General features: G+C 48.8%; 1 protein-coding gene across 3 annotated transcripts in view; it reads right to left on the bottom strand.

The window, feature by feature from the left end:
- Positions 1-18,356, bottom strand: part of AXL (AXL receptor tyrosine kinase) — a 77,943-nt gene that overhangs the window by 31,011 nt on the left and 28,576 nt on the right. For all 3 annotated transcript variants that reach the window (XM_077932264.1, XM_028742192.2, XM_077932265.1), the window contains exons 5-7: positions 3,810-3,890; positions 2,128-2,243; positions 11-206 (exon numbers count right to left, since the gene is read on the bottom strand). In XM_077932264.1, coding sequence (XP_077788390.1) covers positions 11-206; positions 2,128-2,243; positions 3,810-3,890 — 393 coding nt within the window. The remainder of the gene's footprint in view (positions 1-10; positions 207-2,127; positions 2,244-3,809; positions 3,891-18,356) is intronic.

Below are 18,356 nucleotides of genomic sequence, written 5' to 3'. Positions count from 1 at the left end.
TCAAGCTCACCTCCTTCCAAGGTTTCCATAGCAACCCAGTGGGTCCACGGGGAGTTGCCCTCTCGGGAGCGACAGGACACCCGCACGTGGTAGGTGGTGAAGGGGCTCAAGCCATCTAGGGTGTGGCTGAACGGGGGGACGTGGAGGTTCTGGTTATAGAGTTCCCGGTCCGACACGGTGCTGAGGTCCTCGTCCGAGCGCACAGCCTGGGGAAAAGGGGCAGGGGTAAGGATTTGAGGACGGAAAGGCAGCGTGTGCTGGGGATGGGTCGACGGGGCAGGACCTAGGAACATATTATGCTCTACAATAATCTAGCTGAGATTCCTGCCTTGCATGAGATGCCCCTCTAAGCATAGAAGCAGACTCCTAGGGCCCCCCACCTATTTTTTTTTAAGGGGGCTACCCCCCCCCAAAAAAAGCTGATGGGCACTGCACAATGTGACTGATTTTGCAGGGCAGGGCTTAGCACCCCCCTCCTCAATGTTTTATTCAAGTTGGTACCCCTGCCTCTGGGACACCTTCCAACTATACAATTCTATGATTCTATATGAAGCCTCACTGGACCGTGTAACAACATTGAAGAATGAAATAAAGAAAATAAAAAGAAAACTCCCCTTCCCCTCTGCAGTGGAACAGTCCAGGGTTTTTGCCGATTGCGTAACGTGTGGATTGGCTCAAAGGCTCGATCTCTGCGGCAGAATTCCAGACTGTACCACTTTGCGGTGCAGGTGGCACGTCACACTTTTTCAAAGCGCTCTCTATGTTGAAGCTCTCCTCAATTGGGGAAATTTCAAAGATCCAGACATTTTGCTGATTTCCCAAAATCCCCCCCCCCCCAATGCTAATTCAGTCACAAGAGACTAGGGCCCTGCGGGATTTGACATCTTTCCGCAGGGCCTGCAAGACAGAGCTGTTCCACCAGGCCTTTGGTGACTCCCTCCTTTGGCAACCTTCACAGAACTTTAGCTTAATGGTTGCCATCAATTTGATTTTAATTAAGTTTTATAATGAAATGTTTTTAGAATGTTGCACTATTTTATTGTTGTTAGCCGCCCTGAGCCCGGCTTTGGCTGGGGAGGGTGGGATATAAATAATTTTTTTATTATTTTTAGAATCCCGGACATGTCTGGGAAGAGCCGAACGTATGGCAACCCTACATTAGGACCTGTGAGAGACCAGGGTTCGAATCCCCACATGGCCATGACGCTTGCTGGGTGTCCTTTGGCCAATCACTGCATCTCAACCTCACAGGGCTGCTGTGAGGAAGAAGAGCCACCACCTTGAGCAAATTGAATAAAGGTAAAGTAAAGGTAAAGGGACCCCTGACCATTAGGTCCAGTCGTGGCCAACTCTGGGGTTGTGGCGCTCATCTTGCTCTATAGGCCGAGGGAGCCGGCGTACAGCTTCCGGGTCATGTGGCCAGCATGACTAAGCCACTTCTGGCGAACCAGAGCAGCGCACAGAAACGCTGTTTACCTTCCCGCCGGTACCTATTTATCTACTTGCACTTTGACGTACTTTCAACTGTTAGGTTGGCAGGAGCAGAGACCGAGCAACGGGAGCTCACCCCATCACAGGGATTCGAACTGCCAACCTTCTGATCGGCAAGTCCTAGGTTCTGTGGTTTAACCCACAGCGCCACCTGTGTCCCTTACTTGAATAAATACATGTAATTAAATAAAAAAAATGCGGAGGAGGATTTTTGTCTCAGAGGCACCTGCCTTCTGCTCTTGAGCAGTTTGCTTTGTTTGATGTGGGGAAAACATTCAAAACCTGCGCCCACCCAAACCCCAAACTGGTACAGATCACTCTGCCACCTCAGGCCCTAGAAGGGGACGGACAGATGGCCCCATATTTGAACACCCCGCCCCCTTGCTATCAGTTTTGTTTCCTGGCCTCTGCAATCCCTTTTCGAAGCTCTTTCAGTTCCCTGTTCCTGGGAGCTTGTCACACGTCATGAGGCCATCCGGTTGGACATTTGAGAGAAGCAGAAGCTGGCCAGGAAATGGCTCCTAAAAATAAAAGCGTTCCCTCGAAGGGCAGGGGCGAAAGTGGCCGAGTGGGACATCCTTCCTCAAAATAGCTGGGCGAGGGAACTTGGGCTGGCTTCAAGGCTTCCCTTCTTACTTGGATGGTGCAGAACTCAAGGGCGTAGGCCCCACTCGGTCCTGGTTCCCACGTCACTTCCAGGTGGTGGTCACTACGATGCAGAAGGGATAAGGCACTTGGCCGCCCAGGTACCACTAGAGGGAAGATGTAAGAGAGCAGGTGTATGATATACCACAAGACCTTACTGCGGAGGAAAGTCAAAAAGAGGATTTTTACAGCGTGGCCCTATGAATGTTTACTCAGACGTAAGTCCCACTGTGGTCAGTAGGGCCTACGCACTTGTGATTAGGATACAGGCTCCTTCTCAAGGGCTTGCTCATCATTGCTGTGATCCAGAAGTTGTCAAGAATACAAGGATTCCGTTTATAAAATACTTTACTGATAACCCTGAACAACAGCAACTACAAAACCACAGATTGGACTTTGGCAAACTTAACTGAATTTATCTGTTCCTTGAGGGACGAGGGGGACGAGTTGGGGTTTTGTTTTTGCATCTTTTCTCTCTCTCTCTCTTTTTGGTAATTGTTATATATTGCAGATCAATAAAACTTTATTTTAAAAAGAATACAGTGGTACCTCGCAAGACGAATGCCTCGCAAGACAAAAAACTCGCTAGACAAAAGGGTTTTTTGTTTTTTGAGCTGCTTCGCAAGACGATTTTCCTTATGGGCTTGCTTCGCAAGACGGAAACGTCTTGCAAGTTTGTTTCCTTTTTCTTAACACCGTTAATACAGTTGCGACTTGACTTCGAGGAGCAACTCATAGAACGCGGTGTGGTAGCCTTTTTTGAGGTTTTTAAAGACTTTGGTGATTTTTGAAGCTTTTCCAAAACTTTCCCGACACCGTGCTTCGCAAGACGAAAAAAATCGCAAGACAACAAAACTCGTGGAACGAATTAATTCCGTCTTGCGAGGCAGCACTGTACTCGGGCAATTACACGAAGCACACTTATTGCGCCAGCTACCTTTCTAAATGCATGCCAAGGAATCCCTGCCGACGGAAAGCTAGCATTTCAAGGATAAAGGTTTTGTCTCAAGTCTTATGCTCAACATGCTCATTTTCTACTTGCAGGGAATTTCGGGGTGTGGGTGTGTGTGTGTGTGTCAGTAATGATCCAAATCTGCGATCTGAAAGTAGCATGTGCTCCTCCTGTAAACTCAGGGCAACTTGCCAAGTTAAAAAAGGATCTTTGTGTTGTATCTTTGTATTTGAAGCCCGGGTTTTTAAAAATGCAAATTGCATCAGCTGCGGAAGGGGGATGCTACTTAACAGGATCAGAGAAGGTGTAGGGCTGTGTGTGTGTGTGTGTGTGTGGACACCTTCCCTTTCCTCCTTTCCTGTGGTCCTGATGAAAATTCCTCCTCTGAAGCGAGTGTATTCACTGGGAGAAATTCTCCCAAACACCCTCGCTGCCTCGGAGCAATTGATAAGATTTTCTCCCTAAGCAAAAAACCCTAACTTCGTAAATGGGGCTTTCCTCCAGAATTGCAGCAGGGGAGGAATTTCCCCTCTGTGCCTGCACAGATCCCATTAATTATCACACACACCAGCTGACAGCGTTTGCACCATTAAAAACTTCTGGGTTAAATCCAAATATGCATTTAGCTTCACCCTCACAGTGTACCTAAAGCAGTTGTGCTGCGGCCTTGGCAAAGGTCTCTGTTTGCTCTAGGAATGCACCCCACAACTTATCCTCTCACCTGTCACCTTTGCAGTCCGAGATGTGCCCACCCCCTTATCGTTGTGGGCCTCGCATGAGAACGATGCGCTGTGATTCAGACCTGAGAGATGAAAGAAAGCACAAAAGTAGATATATTTAGTCATTATCCACAGCAGCCTTGTTTTAAAACGCAATGATTATTAGCATATTTGTTCCGGTTTTAGGTCTAAGGCGATTTTACGCTCCTAAGCTCATGAATCTTCGCAGTGTTCTTGTGAAGCCATTTGCGCTCCCAGCTTACAGAGCGCTGCATGTTCATTATTTATAACCTAGGTTGCCAGGTGAATTTAAGACTGAGCGGAGACTTAAATCTCTCTCTCCCAGGCCCAAGTCTCACCCTCTACTCCACAAGGCAGTACTCAGGACCTCTCAGTTTTTGCCTTGCAAATCCAGCATCCCTGTAAAGTAGCTAATCTTCCCATTTTACAGATCTGGAAAGGAGACTGAGTCCTTAACCAGATAAATTATAGGGGAACAGGAAGAGTAAGCCCATGCTCAAACTATGGAGGGAGTGAGAGGTGGTAGTACCATTTGTGTGTTGAGGTCCCTTAATAAAATACACCAAGGCAGGACCTCCTCTCCTGTTATTTGAGCTCCAGAATAAATTCATATCTTCCACACCTAGCATGACATTCTGGGTACTTCTTAAGAAGAGCACACTGTGGACTTCTCGAGAGTAATGTACAACCCCACCTCAAACTCACCCTCTCCCCACTCTCTCCAGTTTCAAATTACAGGCAAAGAAAAATCAGGGAAATAAGATTGGGGGCTATTCTGGGCTGTTGTTACAGATTTCCATCATGCCAGAACACCCCCCCCAAAAAACCCTGCAATGCTTTTATTATTAATAATATTTTATCGAAAGAACAAAATACTCCTTTGCCCAAAGTCCCCGCGCACAAGGCAAACATTTTTATTCAGAATAATTATTTAATCCCGTGTGAATAAAATGTCACCTTACTTACATTAAAATTAGCACCTCTGCTAATTAAACTGACTTTCATATGGTGCTTGGGTTTATGTGGCTTTTACACGTGTGTTTCATTTGTAAGGGACGCAGGTGGCGCTGTGGGTTAAACCACAGAGCCTAGGGCTTGCCGATCAGAAGGTTGGCGGTTCGAATCCCCGCGACGGGGTGAGCTCCTGTTGCCTGGTCCCAGCTCCTGCCAACGTAGCAGTTCGAAAGCACGTCAAAGTGCAAGTAGATAAATAGGTACCACTCTGGCGGGAAGGCAAACAGCGTTTCCATGCGCTGCTCTGGTTTGCCAGAAGTGGCTTAGTCATGCTGGCCACATGACCCGGAAGCTGTACACCGGCTCCCTTGGCCAATAAAGCGAGATGAGCACCAGAACCCCAGAGTCGGCCACGACTGGACCTAATGGTCAGGGGTCCCTTTACCTTTACCTTCATTTGTAAGGTGCTCTGAGCATCTCCTTTACGGAAGGGGAAAGCAGGGTGTGCTTTTTAAAGAGTAAACAATATTAAATAACAACGTTCAGGAGGTCCCAGGTTCAGCCAGGGAGGGCTAGGAGAGAGAGAGAGATCCTCATCTAAAATCCTGGGGCGCTGATAGTCCAGATATTCTTCAACCTTGGGACCAAGGGGTGAGTTGTTCCTCAACATCTGGTGACCCAAGGTTGAGGAGCAGAGAGCTAGACAAGGCTGGGCTAGATGGACTGGTGTCTGGCTTCCTGGGAACTGAACGGCCTCCAGTTCCGTGATGGAAGAAAAGGCAGGGCATAAACGTTAGCAAACAAACGGACGTAAGAAAACAAAAGCCAGACTTTTGTCCTCCTCCAGCCAACCAGGTCCCTTCCTGCCACCCTCCCCTCTGCCCCTGAGAAACAACATCTGGGGACCAGTCCTCTGTCCCAGCTGGTATGTCCTGTTCCTTCCGCCCACCCGTCTGTGGTTTGGGTTTCCTCATGTCTGGTCCCAAGCTCCAAGCCTTGGCCCCGTTTCTGTGCTTCGGATGGTCTCTCGAGCCAGGACTCCTGGGTTCGTTTATCCTGATTAGGGAAAAGGGTGGCTGGAGTAGGCGCTACTGCAAGAAACAGGGGCTGGCTTCAGTTGCCATCAGGACGGCCACAGGGAGCCCTCCGGATAAAGGTCTGCTTGATCCAGTTCTGGTTTAAAGATTAAAAAAGGATAAGAACTGAGAGGCAGCAGGGATAAGAACTGAGAGGAGCTTCCCTCCAACAGCCCAGGGGCAGCAGATTAAGCTGGCACACACAGGTCACTGTGGGTTGGTGAAATATACTCGGAGTCAAGTGTGGATTTCATGCTCTTTATTCAGCTCATAGTGGTGAGGAGAAATGGAAGTTCCCTCAGAATGTCTGCCTTATATACATTATTTACACAATGGGCCCCATGTGATTGGCTAATTCCGGGATTCTCCTGTAGGCCAATCCGGTTGCGGATTCCCTTCCACCTGGAGTTGGATTGGGTGGCTCCAGTGGACCAATCAGACTGCTGCATTCTGAATCCTATTGTTCTAGGACCAATCAGACTGCTGCATTCTGAATCCTATTGTTCTAGGACCAATCAGACTGCTGCATTCTGAATCCTATTGTTCTAGGACCAATCAGACTGCTGCATTCTGAATCCTATTGTTCTAGGACCAATCAGACTGCTGCCTTGTGGGTCCTATTCAACTCACTACATAACAGTTGGGCTGAGGAAAACCTTCCATTGGAGAAAGGTTTTCTCTCCCTGCAATGGAATGGTTTCCTCCTCCGCACGTGTCGTAGAGGGAAGTGAGGGTAAGGTGAGCTACTTGGAAAGGTGGCCCATCTAGGAGCAAAACTCCGGGTCCTAAACATCCGCTGCCTTGCGGGAAATCTTTGGGAGAAGAAAAAGTCTATGGAGTAAACCCTACACAAATGTGGAGTGGAGTCCCTAAGGCGGTTGGATGGTGTCTTGTATGCCTCCTTTGGGCAGCTCCTGCAGCCCAGCTGGTGCCAAACATCTTGTTCTGTTTTCCTTTGGACCACATCAGTGAGGCCGAGAAAGGGGGTCTTGTCGTTGGGGCAGCCCAGGACCTCCACGCGCATTGCCCAGGATTGCGCCCCTGGGAGGCTGCTTTGGTACTGCTAACGCAGTGGTTTGGCTTCACACCCACCTGTCTCTCGAGACAGACAGATGCCAAAACAAATATGCGAATGAGGCCAGTATCTATGCACATGCTAACTGTGTTTAATTGGCCTTCACAGCTTCGATTTGCCTTACTATCAAACTCCCTGTAAGCTCCTTTACAACTAAGCTCCTCTTGTTAGTTTATCGCTGGTTTCGTTCCTTTTTAGACATTTTAAATCGCTTGTTTTCAACTGCTTTTCTCAATAATTCCACTTGTAAATCCCTTAGAGATTTGTAACAGTAAAAGGCATATATATTTTTTTTAAAAAAATGTAAAGAAGCAATCAAAACCAAAGAGTGCACAGGTCTAAAGTAATATTTTGTCCAAAAGTGAAATTATGGTGATGCTGCTGCAGTTTTTGGTTGTGTTTAAAGGGCTATAGTCATTCATACATTCATTAAGGAAAGATTTATTTTTTAAAAAATCACATTTATCTCCCACCTTCTCCTCCAAGGATCTCATGGCGGCACACATTGGTTCTCTTCCTCCCCATTTTCTCCTCACAACAACCCTGAGAGGTAGGCCAGGCTGAGAGGCCGTGACTGGCCCAAGGTCACCCAGCGAGATCGGGGATTTGAATCCTGGTCTCTTGGGTCCTAGTCCAACACTGTCATTTTCAGAGGAGTTGGGGAAATGCTCAGTCTTTAAAGCAAGGATCTCTCACCACCCTTTTTGGGCCTGGGATCCCATTTGGGAATCTAAGTAACTTTGGCAAGAAACCACAAAACAACAAATTCACAGAAGAAAAACTGGCAACGCTCCCTCTGTAAAGAAAGCAGGCAACACACACACACACACAGCAGAGTGCCAGCTTGGCCTCGCAACTGTGGGTGCTCAGGGCTGTGGGTGCCATGCAGTGTGTCCAGCCCCTTCATGGATAATTTTGTGGGTGCTTGGGCACCCAGGGCCGCAGGGAGTTGGCACCTATCTCTCTCTCCCTCTCTCCCCACCCCCCACAAATAAATAAAACACAGGCATAATAAGCAGGCAACCCACAACTAAATAAGAAAAAATCCAAAACAAATTCCAAGCTATTTTTTTAAAAAAAATGGAAGGAGTGGGAGGCCTTGGTAAGTGCTAAGGGCATTGCCTGAGGGTGACATAGTTTCCATGGGAACCACATTGGGGACCCCGGTTCTAAAGATTGTTTTAAAAATACAGTGGTGCCTCGCAAGATGAAAATAATCCGTTCCGTGAGTCTCTTCGTCTAGCGGTTTTTCCGTCTTGCGAAGCAACCCTATTAGCGGCTTAGCGAATTAGTGCTATTAGCGGTTTAGCGGCTTAGCGGCTATTAAAGGCTTAGCGGCTTAGCAGCTAAAAGGCTATTAGCGGCTTAGCGGCTATTAAAGGCTTAGCGGCTTAGCGGCTAAAAGGCTATTAGCGGCTTAGCGGCTATTAAAGGCTTAGCAGCTTAGCGGCTAAAAGGCTATTAGCGGCTTAGCGGCTTAGAAAAAAGGGGGGGAAGCGAAAAAAATTGCAAGACTCGCAAGACGTTTCCGTCTTGCGAAGCAAGTCAATAGGGAAAATCGTCTTGCAAAGCGCATCGAAAAATGGAAAACCCTTTCGTCTAGCGGGTTTTTCGTCTTGCGAGGCATTCGTCTTGCGGGGCACCACTGTATGTGTGTGTTTCTTTCAAAGCACATAAAGGTACAAGCATGATGCAAAGAGGAGGAGTTTGTCACTAGCGATGACACAGTCACTAGCCAATAGGTGCCTCTGCCTCTTTTGCAACAGCATTCCATGCCGCAAGCTCCATCAAAGCAGTGATGTGTGTGCGTCCCATTGCATTTTTGTGAAGTATTATGGCGAGCGAACATGACGCGCGCACACAAACCCCACGGAGGATGAAATTCACTGGCTGAATGAAAGCTTTCGTATCCCCGACGGCAACCAAGAGTCACTGCACTTTGAACACACCATTGTTACTGAGATTTGGCGAAGGGCCCAGATTTAACCCTCTCTCCCACGCAACAACAGGTGCTATTTTCTGACCGCACCATTCCTGTAAGGACTGAGTCAGCCGGTGGGCACCCGGAAGCTGTCACCTGGGCCAACTGATGGCATTTAGAGGGGGGAGGGAAGATGTAATAATCCAATGCAGGCAGACCACCTGCTTGGCGGTCCTGACATCCCTGTGGAGAGGCGAAGGCTAAGGGCCAAGTACCGCAGACAAGAGGCAAAGAGAGCGCGGGTGAACAACGGCCAGCCCCCTCACGGTGGTTGCTGCTGCTCTCCGACCACATCATTCCTGCAAGGGCTGAGTCAGCCAGTGGGCAACTGCATAAACAGATGGCGTTGGCAGGAAAGGAGCAGCCAGCAAGATCTGCACGGAAGCACCCACTCCGTTCCACATTAACGCAAAGGCACACAGGCGAGAAACTCTGTGGAGTTCACAGAGACAACCAGGAATCAGAGAACAAGCTTGCCCCTTTGCCGCTGTTGGAGGGGATCCCAAGCGCTTTGGATCCTGAACGCCTTGGAACTCGGACATTTTGGCTTCCGAACGCCGCAAACCCAGAAGTGATTGTTCCGGTTTGTGAATGTTCTTTCGGAACCTGAACCTCCAACGGGGCTTCCGATTGGCTGCAGGAGCTTCCTGCAGCCAATCAGGAGGTGCAATTTGGTTTTCGAACGTTTTGGAAGTCGAAAGGACTTCCGGAACGGATTCTGTTTGACTTCCAAGCTTGTACGACTGTACCTAGGTTCCCTTACCGGAGGCCAGTAATAACCAGGTAACGAATCAAATGCATTTATTCGTACGCACAAGGTAGCAACCCCGATGTGGAAGTCACTACGGAGGATTCAAATACAGAATCATAGAGTTGTAGTGTTGGAAGGGACCCCGAGGGTCATCTAGTCCAACCCCCTGCAAGGCAGGAATCTCAGCTAAAGCATCCCTGACAGATAGCCACCCAACCTCTGCTTAAAATCCTCCAAGGAAGGAGAGACCACAAACTTCCACTATTGAACAGCTCTTCCCGTCAGGAAGCTTTTTCCGATGTTTAGTTGGAATCTACTTTCTTGTAACATGAAGCTGTTGTTTGGGGACTACCCTCTGGAGAAAGAGAAAACAAGCTTGCTCCATCGTCCGTGTGAAAACCCTTTAGCTAGTGGAAGACGGCTATTCTAGCTCCTCTCAGTCTCCTCTTCTCCAGGCTAAACACACCCAACTCCCTCGACTGTTCCTCATAAGGCTTGGTTTCCAGACCCTCGATCACCTTGGTTGCCCTCCTCTGTACATATTCTAGTTTATCAATATCCTTCTTAAATTACTGTATTTTTTGCTCTATAAGACGCACCAGACCACAAGACGCACCTAGTTTTTGGAGGAGGAAAACAAGGAAAAAAATATTCTGAATCTCAGAAGCCAGAACAGCAAGAGGGATCGCTGCGCAGTGAAAGCAGCAATCCCTCTTGCTGTTCTGGCTTCTGTGATAGCTGCTCAGCCTGCATTCGCTCCATAAGACACGCACACATTTCCCCTTACTTTTTAGGAGGGAAAAAGTGAGTCTTATAGAGCAAAAAATACGGTAGCGGTTCACAGCTTTGGACAATTAGCGTGCAATCAGTCCCTTTTGTCGCTATCCCATTTTACATCATAAGGCACAAGTGCTTAATCCATCATTCTCTCCGAAGCTTCTGCAGCATAATTTGCCGCATCCTCCCATCTCCTAGGAGGAGCGCAGAGAGAAGAAACGCCACGGTGAATCTGCAGCAGCATAACCGGACGCCTTCATCTGCCCCGGCTGCAACCAAACACATCCCTCCTGCATCGGTCTCTACGGCCGCAGCAGGTGCTACAGCCTTCCAACAGTTCGACTTCACCCCCCAAAATTCTCTCTTCCATGGTCTCCCGCCCAAGTGCTTAATCTGCAATTGTCTCTGAAACTCCTACAGCAAGATTTGCTGCATCCTCCATCTCCGGATGTCTCCAAACGCTTTCTTATCTGCAACGTAGCTCGCTCACTCCCTTTCTAGGACGTCACATTTGGCCTTGTTTTATTTCCACCCAGCAGTTTCTTTTCAAGATGATTTGACTAAATGATTTAACTATTTCTGTCCCTTCGCTGCCGTGAGAAGGGTCTGGTGAGGAAATCCTTCCCTCCAGCTTGGTGCCCTCTGCAGTTGGTTATTGCTTTATTTATTGCATTTATATCCTACTTTTTCCTCCTCCAAGGAGCTCAACCACAGTGTACGTGGTCGTCTCCCTGCTCTCCTTCTTTAATTGTTACAACAACCCTGCGAGGTGTGTTGGGCTGAGAGGCGGCGACTGACCCAAAGTGAGTTTCATGGCTCTCTCTCTTCTTCTTCTTTGGCGATCCTTCGTGGCCAAGTAAGATTGTCTTCCATGAACATAGTTTTAACAGTGAGTCCATGTGACTGTGGAGGCCAATTCTGGATCCACACATCCTTCCAGCTGGGACATAGGTTTTGGGGGGGAAGTGATTACAGTGAGGGTTTGCCAAGCGTGCCTTCCTCTTCGCACGTTTCTCCCTGTCGTCCTGAGTTCGAGCGTCTTCAAAATCTATCTGAAAAAGTGTGCATGCACACGAAAGCTTATACCAAGAACAAACTTAGTTGGTCTCTAAGGTGCTACTGGACATTTTTTTTATTTTTTAAAATATATTTCAAAATCTATGACTCCTTTGGTGAAGGCTGTTCTCCAACTGGAGCGCTCGCAGGCCAGTGTTTCCCTGTTGTCTGTGTTTATACTACTTTTTTAAAAGATTTGCCTTGAAAGAGTCTTTAAACCTCTTTTGTTGACCACCAGCATTACGCTTACCATTTTAAAGTTCGGAATAGAGTAGTTGCTTTGGAAGAGGATAATCAGGCATCCCATGGCTGAGCAAGGATTTGAACCCTGGTACTTGGGGCCGAGGGACGCGGGTGGTGCTGTGGATTAAACCACAGAGCCTAGGACTTGCCGATCAGAAGGTTGGTGGTTCGAATCCCCGCGACTGGGTGAGCTCCCATTGCTCGGTCCCTGCTCCTGCCAACCTAGCAGTTCGAAAGCACATCAAAGTGCAAGTAGATAAATAGGTACCGCTCCAGCAGGAAGGTAAACAGCATTTCCGTGCGCTGCTCTGGTTCGCCAGAAGCGGCTTAGTCATGCTGGCCGGAAGCTGTACGCCGGCTCCCTCGGCCAGTAAAGCGAGATGAGCGCCGCAACCCCGGAGTCGGCCACGACTGGACCTAATGGTTAGGGGTCCCTTTACCTTTTACTTGGGGCCGAGGCAACCTTGTGGTGTTTTAAGCCACTAATGAATCCATAGCCCAGGAATTTTTCAAGAAAAGCATGTAGGAGGGTTGTTTACTGTCTGTCCCCAGCACCTGTTATACAGAGGGATGCCATCCCTGTGCATGGGACAACAGATCTAGCCATTGTGGCAATTACTTCCTCTGAGCTTTCGGATTTTCTGGTTTCCAGCCAGGCTCTTCCCGGCCTGTCCACAGCCCACCTGCCTCCAAGGTCCTCCTTGAATGCCAGACAAGGACATGAAACAGCATGCATACTGTAATTGCAAACGTGGGTGGAGAGAGACGCTTCCTCTTCTCTCTCTCTCATAGTTCTTTGCAGGTGGACTCCTAGGATTGATGTGGCAGCGCTGAAGCAAGAGGACCGCACTCTTTTGGAGAAGTGCATTGTGCGGTTTTGTTCTTGCACATGCCATGTGCCTCCCTCTTGCCTTGTGACCTCCACTTTTATAGTTCTTGGGCATCCTTTTATTGCAGTAGCTTCCTTCTGCAGAGAGACCACAGACATCATTCTGGAGAGACTATTGACAAATTGCAGGCTGAGCAAGGAAGCGAGCAGGAAAGGCTACTCCCCAGACAACATTAGCGCAACTGCCCAATATGTTTGGATGTGTACTGTTACAAAAGCTGGGTTCCTCTCTCTGCCGAACGGTGGCAAGAGCCCAGGGGCTCCAGGCATTCACCCCCAGCCTGTGTTCCTTTGGAGAATTGAGACATGGCGGAGACTGTTTGAGAAATATGGTTTATTCACACCTTCAGTCTGCATGGAGGGAGTCCAAAACTTACAGGATGATCCTTTCAAGAGGGGCTTGTCCCTCACAGGACTGCAGCCATGCAGTCCAAGGCATCTCTCCCAGCCAGCCTGCAGCCAGCCTGCCCAAGATGGACCCCAGTCTTCCTTCTTCTTTTCAGAACACCTTGCTCAAAATCTCTCTTCTCCTGTCACTTCAAATACACACCCCATCACCTTGGCAACATCCATCTTCCCAGGCCCAAGGATTCCTCTCAGATGGCCCATCAGAGAGCCAGTGTGGTGTAGTGGTTAAGAGCGGTAGACTTGTAATCTGTTGAACCGGGTTCGCATCTCTGCTCCTCCACATGCAGCTGCTGGGTGATCTTGGGCTAGTCACACTCTTTGAAATCTCTCAGCCTCAGTCACCTCACAGAGTGTTCGTTGTGAGGGAGGAAGGGAAAGGAGAATGTTAGCCGCTTTGAGACTCCTTAGGGTAGTGATAAAGAGGGATATCAAATCCAAAATCTTCTTCATCACCATCATCAGCAGCACCTTTTGTCGTGTTAACAGATTTGCTCTTCGCTAGGCCAGCCAGACTGGTTTACATAAAAGATGCTCTGGTTTCAAAACATGACCAGGAAAGCTGTCTGTGGACAAACGCCGGCTCTCTCAGCCTGAAAGCGAGATGAGCGCCACAACCCCATAGACGCCTTTGACTAGACTTAACCGTCCAGGGGTTCTTTACCTTTACCTTTACTTTACCTACATAAAAGATGTGTTTCGGTTGCACTGTATCTCTTTTTCCTACAGCTAATCACTAGATTTGTCACGGGATTCCCACAGATGGAATCCACATTCTCCTTCAGCAAGTAACAGAGCGAATCTGCAGCTTTTAATGGCCTGTTTCCCCTTTTCCTCTGTCCAAACAGCAAAAGCAACACCACAAAACCCAAACTCTCGTGAGAAGCTGGTGCACAACTACTTCTTTAACCCTGAGATTATGCAGGCCGCTTCTATTTCTGACCAACATTTCTTGAACAAATGTGATAATGTGCGGCCTTCCTACATTTGAGAAACCCTCCCTTCCTCTCTGGAATCAGAGAAAGATGGTCCCATGCCTATCAAGAATGCAATTTATCACCAACTGCAACAATGGGGAACAGCCTATAGTTGGGAAATGTGCGGTTCACTAGCATTTCCCCAAAGGCTTGGGGAAGAATGCACAGAGGTAGCCAACGTGGCACCTTCCAGATTCTGGTGGACTCCAACTCCCATCATTCCCAGCCAGCATGACCAATGGTTAGGGATGATTGGAGCAGTAGTGGTTGCATCGGGAGGGCCACAGAGTCTATATCTCTGCTTAGTTAAGATTCCTGCAATGCAGGGGTTGGGCTAGATGACCCTCGGAATCCCTTCCGACTCTAAAATTCGATGACTCTCACGCCATTTCACCTCCCAGAGAGGTCTGCACTGAGACTCTTTTCCTCCCTCTCATCTGCCCACATTTCAAACGGCAATAACGTCCGTCTGTCTGTCTGTCCTGGCAGGGTATGACCCAAATACCACCAAGTGCTGGGCAGTACAAGAACCCTCAAGTGAGCCATTCTGCACAATCAAAGAGCACATTTTCGAAGCTGTGTATTCAGGTGGGCCTACCACATGCTCAGAAATAACCCTGGCCTTGTGCCTTTAACATCACTTTCATTCCACACCGAAGAGATAAAAGCAGCATCTGCTTAAATGCTCCTCTACCCTGGGCTACCCCGCAAATGCATCTTTCGTTTCACGGACAGGCACTCACCTCTGACACGGACAACCACCCCTGCCTCACCCAACTTCCTCCATTCCCCGGGTCACACTTCCTTTGCCTGCACATTTCTCAACCTTTTGCATCACTCCCCTCTCTTTTGCACGCAACAACTTATGGCAAACCTCCTCTCCAGGAACATCCCTCATTGCCACATGAAAGGTCACCCAACCACCCAGATTTGGGAAGGATGCACAGTCTGGTGGACGCATGTCCCTTTGGTGAGGACAGGACTTCTGGGAAGAAAGAAATAATCTATGCAGCGTTATCACAAGCGGGGGAAGAAAAGAGCTGCAATATTTCCTCATCAAAATAATTAAGCTCAAAAGGAAAGACAGGTACAAGTGCGCAGGCTCGCCAAATAAATAAAACGGTGTCTCCCTGAGCTTTCATCTCCCATTTGTCCCTCTAAAAAAATTAATTGCAGATGGCAGTGGTTGTGTTTCTGACATGACCCAAACGGTGCTGTAAGCCGACAGGGACCAATCCGGCCACGTGCTTCTTCACCGGTAAGCGAAAGACAATCGCACCATTGCAAAAAATCGGTCACTAGGCCCACTGGATATTTTTTATCCATGAGAAATCTCCTCAGAAAGGGCCATTTGCCAGGCTCTTGAATACCAGTGGGCTAAATCAGAGGTATCGAAGCCTTCATCCTTTTCCAGCTATCTTTCAGTCACTGCCTGGGCCCCACTTCTGCCCATTCAAGGCCCCTCGTCCAAATGCTCCCCTGGCCGGCTTCCTGCAGCGGCATCCGGATCCTGGCTCGTGACTCAGATGCATGTCACCTCCTGCCCAGAATTCCCCTCCCCTGACTCACTGCGTGCCACGGCTAGGCCAAATGAGCAATAAGAGAAATAAGAGGCACGGCAGGTATGTGGGGCGAGGCAAAACACGCGCGGGATATAGGAACACTATTCAAGACACTGGAATGGCTGGTTTTTACCTCAGCTCTGAGGAGAGAGGAAGAAGGGAAGAGCACGACAAAGGGTGGTGTGTGAACATCGGAGGGCAACTGTTTTTAAGAGAACTGAAAGTGCTTGGGGAGACACAATGCATCTATCTTCCCACAGGGAGCGGAAACAGGGGGTTTTCGTGCCATTGTTGCCTCTGGTCAAACAGGCCAGAGGGGCAAACCCCCTCCTCTTGTTCTCTTTTCAAAACCCAGCAGAACAATTTTGACCCCAGGTAACCACAACAGGGCAAAAGAAATGTGTGCATAGCTGCTGCTAATCTGTCACCTCCCCCCCCCCAAATGTTTTGCACGGCCACTAATACCCTCCAGATGTTTCAGGGGAAACGCTTCGCCTGCTGCTGGCTTGGGCCTTGTCCACACAACCTCCTTAAAATGACCACTCGACCACTCCTTTTCTAAATATGGATTGAAGCTGGTGGAGCGTCCATAAGGGGGGGGAGAGACGTCCAAATGAAGCATTTCAAGCTTTAGGGGGTAGGACTCGAATCCATGGCTTCAAGTTAAAAGGAAGGCGATTCCGACCAAACATCAGGAAGGACTTCCTGGCAGCAAGAGATGTTTGACAGTGGAACGGTTCTCCCTCAGGAGGTTGTGGACTCTCCTTCCTTGGTGGTTTCTAAGCAGAGTTTGGATGGCCATCTGTCATGGATGCTTTAGCTGAGATTCCTGCATTGCAGGGGGTTGGACTAGATGACCCTCGGGGTCCCTTCCAAATGTACAAGTCTATGATTCTATGAACGGGCAGCCACAGGATAGATATGGATCGTGGAGCAACACCATTTTAAAAACCGGGATGAGAAGAGAAACAAGAAACACGAGCTGCAGATCAGGGTTTTGTTTTGTTATTTGAACCCCAAAGGGAGCACAACAATCCCCCTCCCTTTTCCCCCCCTTTTATTACAGGAGGCGTTTGGCTGACATCCTTTCAAGAGTCAGGTCCAAGCTAATGCGAAAAAGAGGGGAAAGCCTGCAGCCAGAAGCAAGACGACGGTAGGTGGATTTTCAGGGCAGTGAGTTACAGCTTGGGTGTTGCAGAAGCCAGGCATATTATTATTATTATTATTATTATTATTATTATTATTATTATTAATACCCCAGCCATCTGGCTGGGCTTCCTCAGCCACTCTGGCCGGCTTCCAACCAAATATTAAAATACAGTGGTACCTCGGGTTACATATGCTTCAGGTTACAGACTCCGCTAACCCAGAAACAGTGCTTCAGGTTAAGAACTTTGCTTCAGGATGAGAACAGAAATCGTGCTCCAGCGGCGCGGCAGCAGCAGGAGGCCCTATTGGCTAAAGTGGTGCTTCAGGTTAAGAACAGTTTCAGGTTAAGTACAGACCTCTGGAACGAATTAAGTGCTTAACCCAAGGTACCACTGTACAGTAATGCATCAAACATTAAAAGCTTCCCTAAACAGGGCTGCCTTCCACCTAGGACCTTCTGCATTCAAAGCATGTGTCCTTCTCTCTAAAACGACCATCAGAGGCCCCCGCAAGGAGGGTCTATTGCACCAGCCTCAGGTTCCCAAACCCTTCCTGTCTTGCGGGTATTTTCCCCAAGCTCTTCCACGCAATAATACGGCAAAGACATGTGGGAGCTGCATCTTGCCGTTTGCACCACTCCTTTGCCTCCAACCCACCCTGCGTCTGAATAAGCTGCATGGCACAGACTACACTCCCAGGCAAGAACAGATTCTGGCGGAAATCTCCGTCCTACGCATGGAAGTCCCACTGGGCTCAAGGGGGGTTGCCTCCAGCATCCCCTGTGCTTAGGGCTATGGCCACAAGGAGATTCTTGCTGCCAAGATTTTGGTTTCTATTCGAGGAGCAGCAAGAGATGCCCTTTGGCCAAAGAAGCCCTTCACACCCACTTCCTCTTACCCAGGCGTCTGGTTTGAGGCTCGCAACCCCACGCAACTGCCAAATCAGCAAAAGAAAAAAGCAAGAAAAGGAAAATAGCTGTGGCTGGATTCAGCTAATCAGCCGGTGGCCTTCGGCAGAAAAGCCCAGTGGCAAGGATTCTGGGAAGCCCTCCAAACTGTGCTGGGGCAAACAGAGTAGGCCATCGGCCAGCAGGGCAGGGCAGGAGCTCCAGGTGGCCCAGAGAGGATAGGAAAGACTCTCAGCAGAGGCTCCCGTCAGCATTTTCAGGAGGGATTCAAATGCATGCTGGGAAATTTAGGCCCGCCAGGGTTAAAACACTCTTGTTACCTCAACACTACAAATCCACTTCCTGAGACTTCCTGAGGCTAGGAAAATGCAGTGAGAAGTGTGGGGTGAACAAATGAGAAACAGGAAACTGTATAAACGCCCAACAAGCAAACCAGAGCAAACAGGGGACAAATGTTTATTGCCATTTTTTTTAAAGAATGAATGCTCCCTAAAGACAGGATGTCATACAATCTCCACATAAGATTTGTGCAAGCAAATCAGGTAAAGGGACCCCTGACCGTTAGGTCCAGTGTGACCGACTCTGGGGTTGCGGCGCTCATCTCGCTTTATTGGCCGAGGGAGCTGGTGTACAGCTTCTGGGTCATGTGGCCAGCATGACTAAGCCGCTTCTGGCGAACCAGAGCAGCGCACGGAAACGCCGTTTACCTTCCCACCAGAGGGGTAC

This window comes from Podarcis muralis, chromosome 7 (genome assembly GCF_964188315.1).
Source record: "Podarcis muralis chromosome 7, rPodMur119.hap1.1, whole genome shotgun sequence".
NCBI classification, from domain to species: domain Eukaryota; kingdom Metazoa; phylum Chordata; class Lepidosauria; order Squamata; family Lacertidae; genus Podarcis; species Podarcis muralis.
Note: the sequence above shows the minus strand (reverse complement) of the source record. Positions and strands in the feature narration are given on the sequence as shown.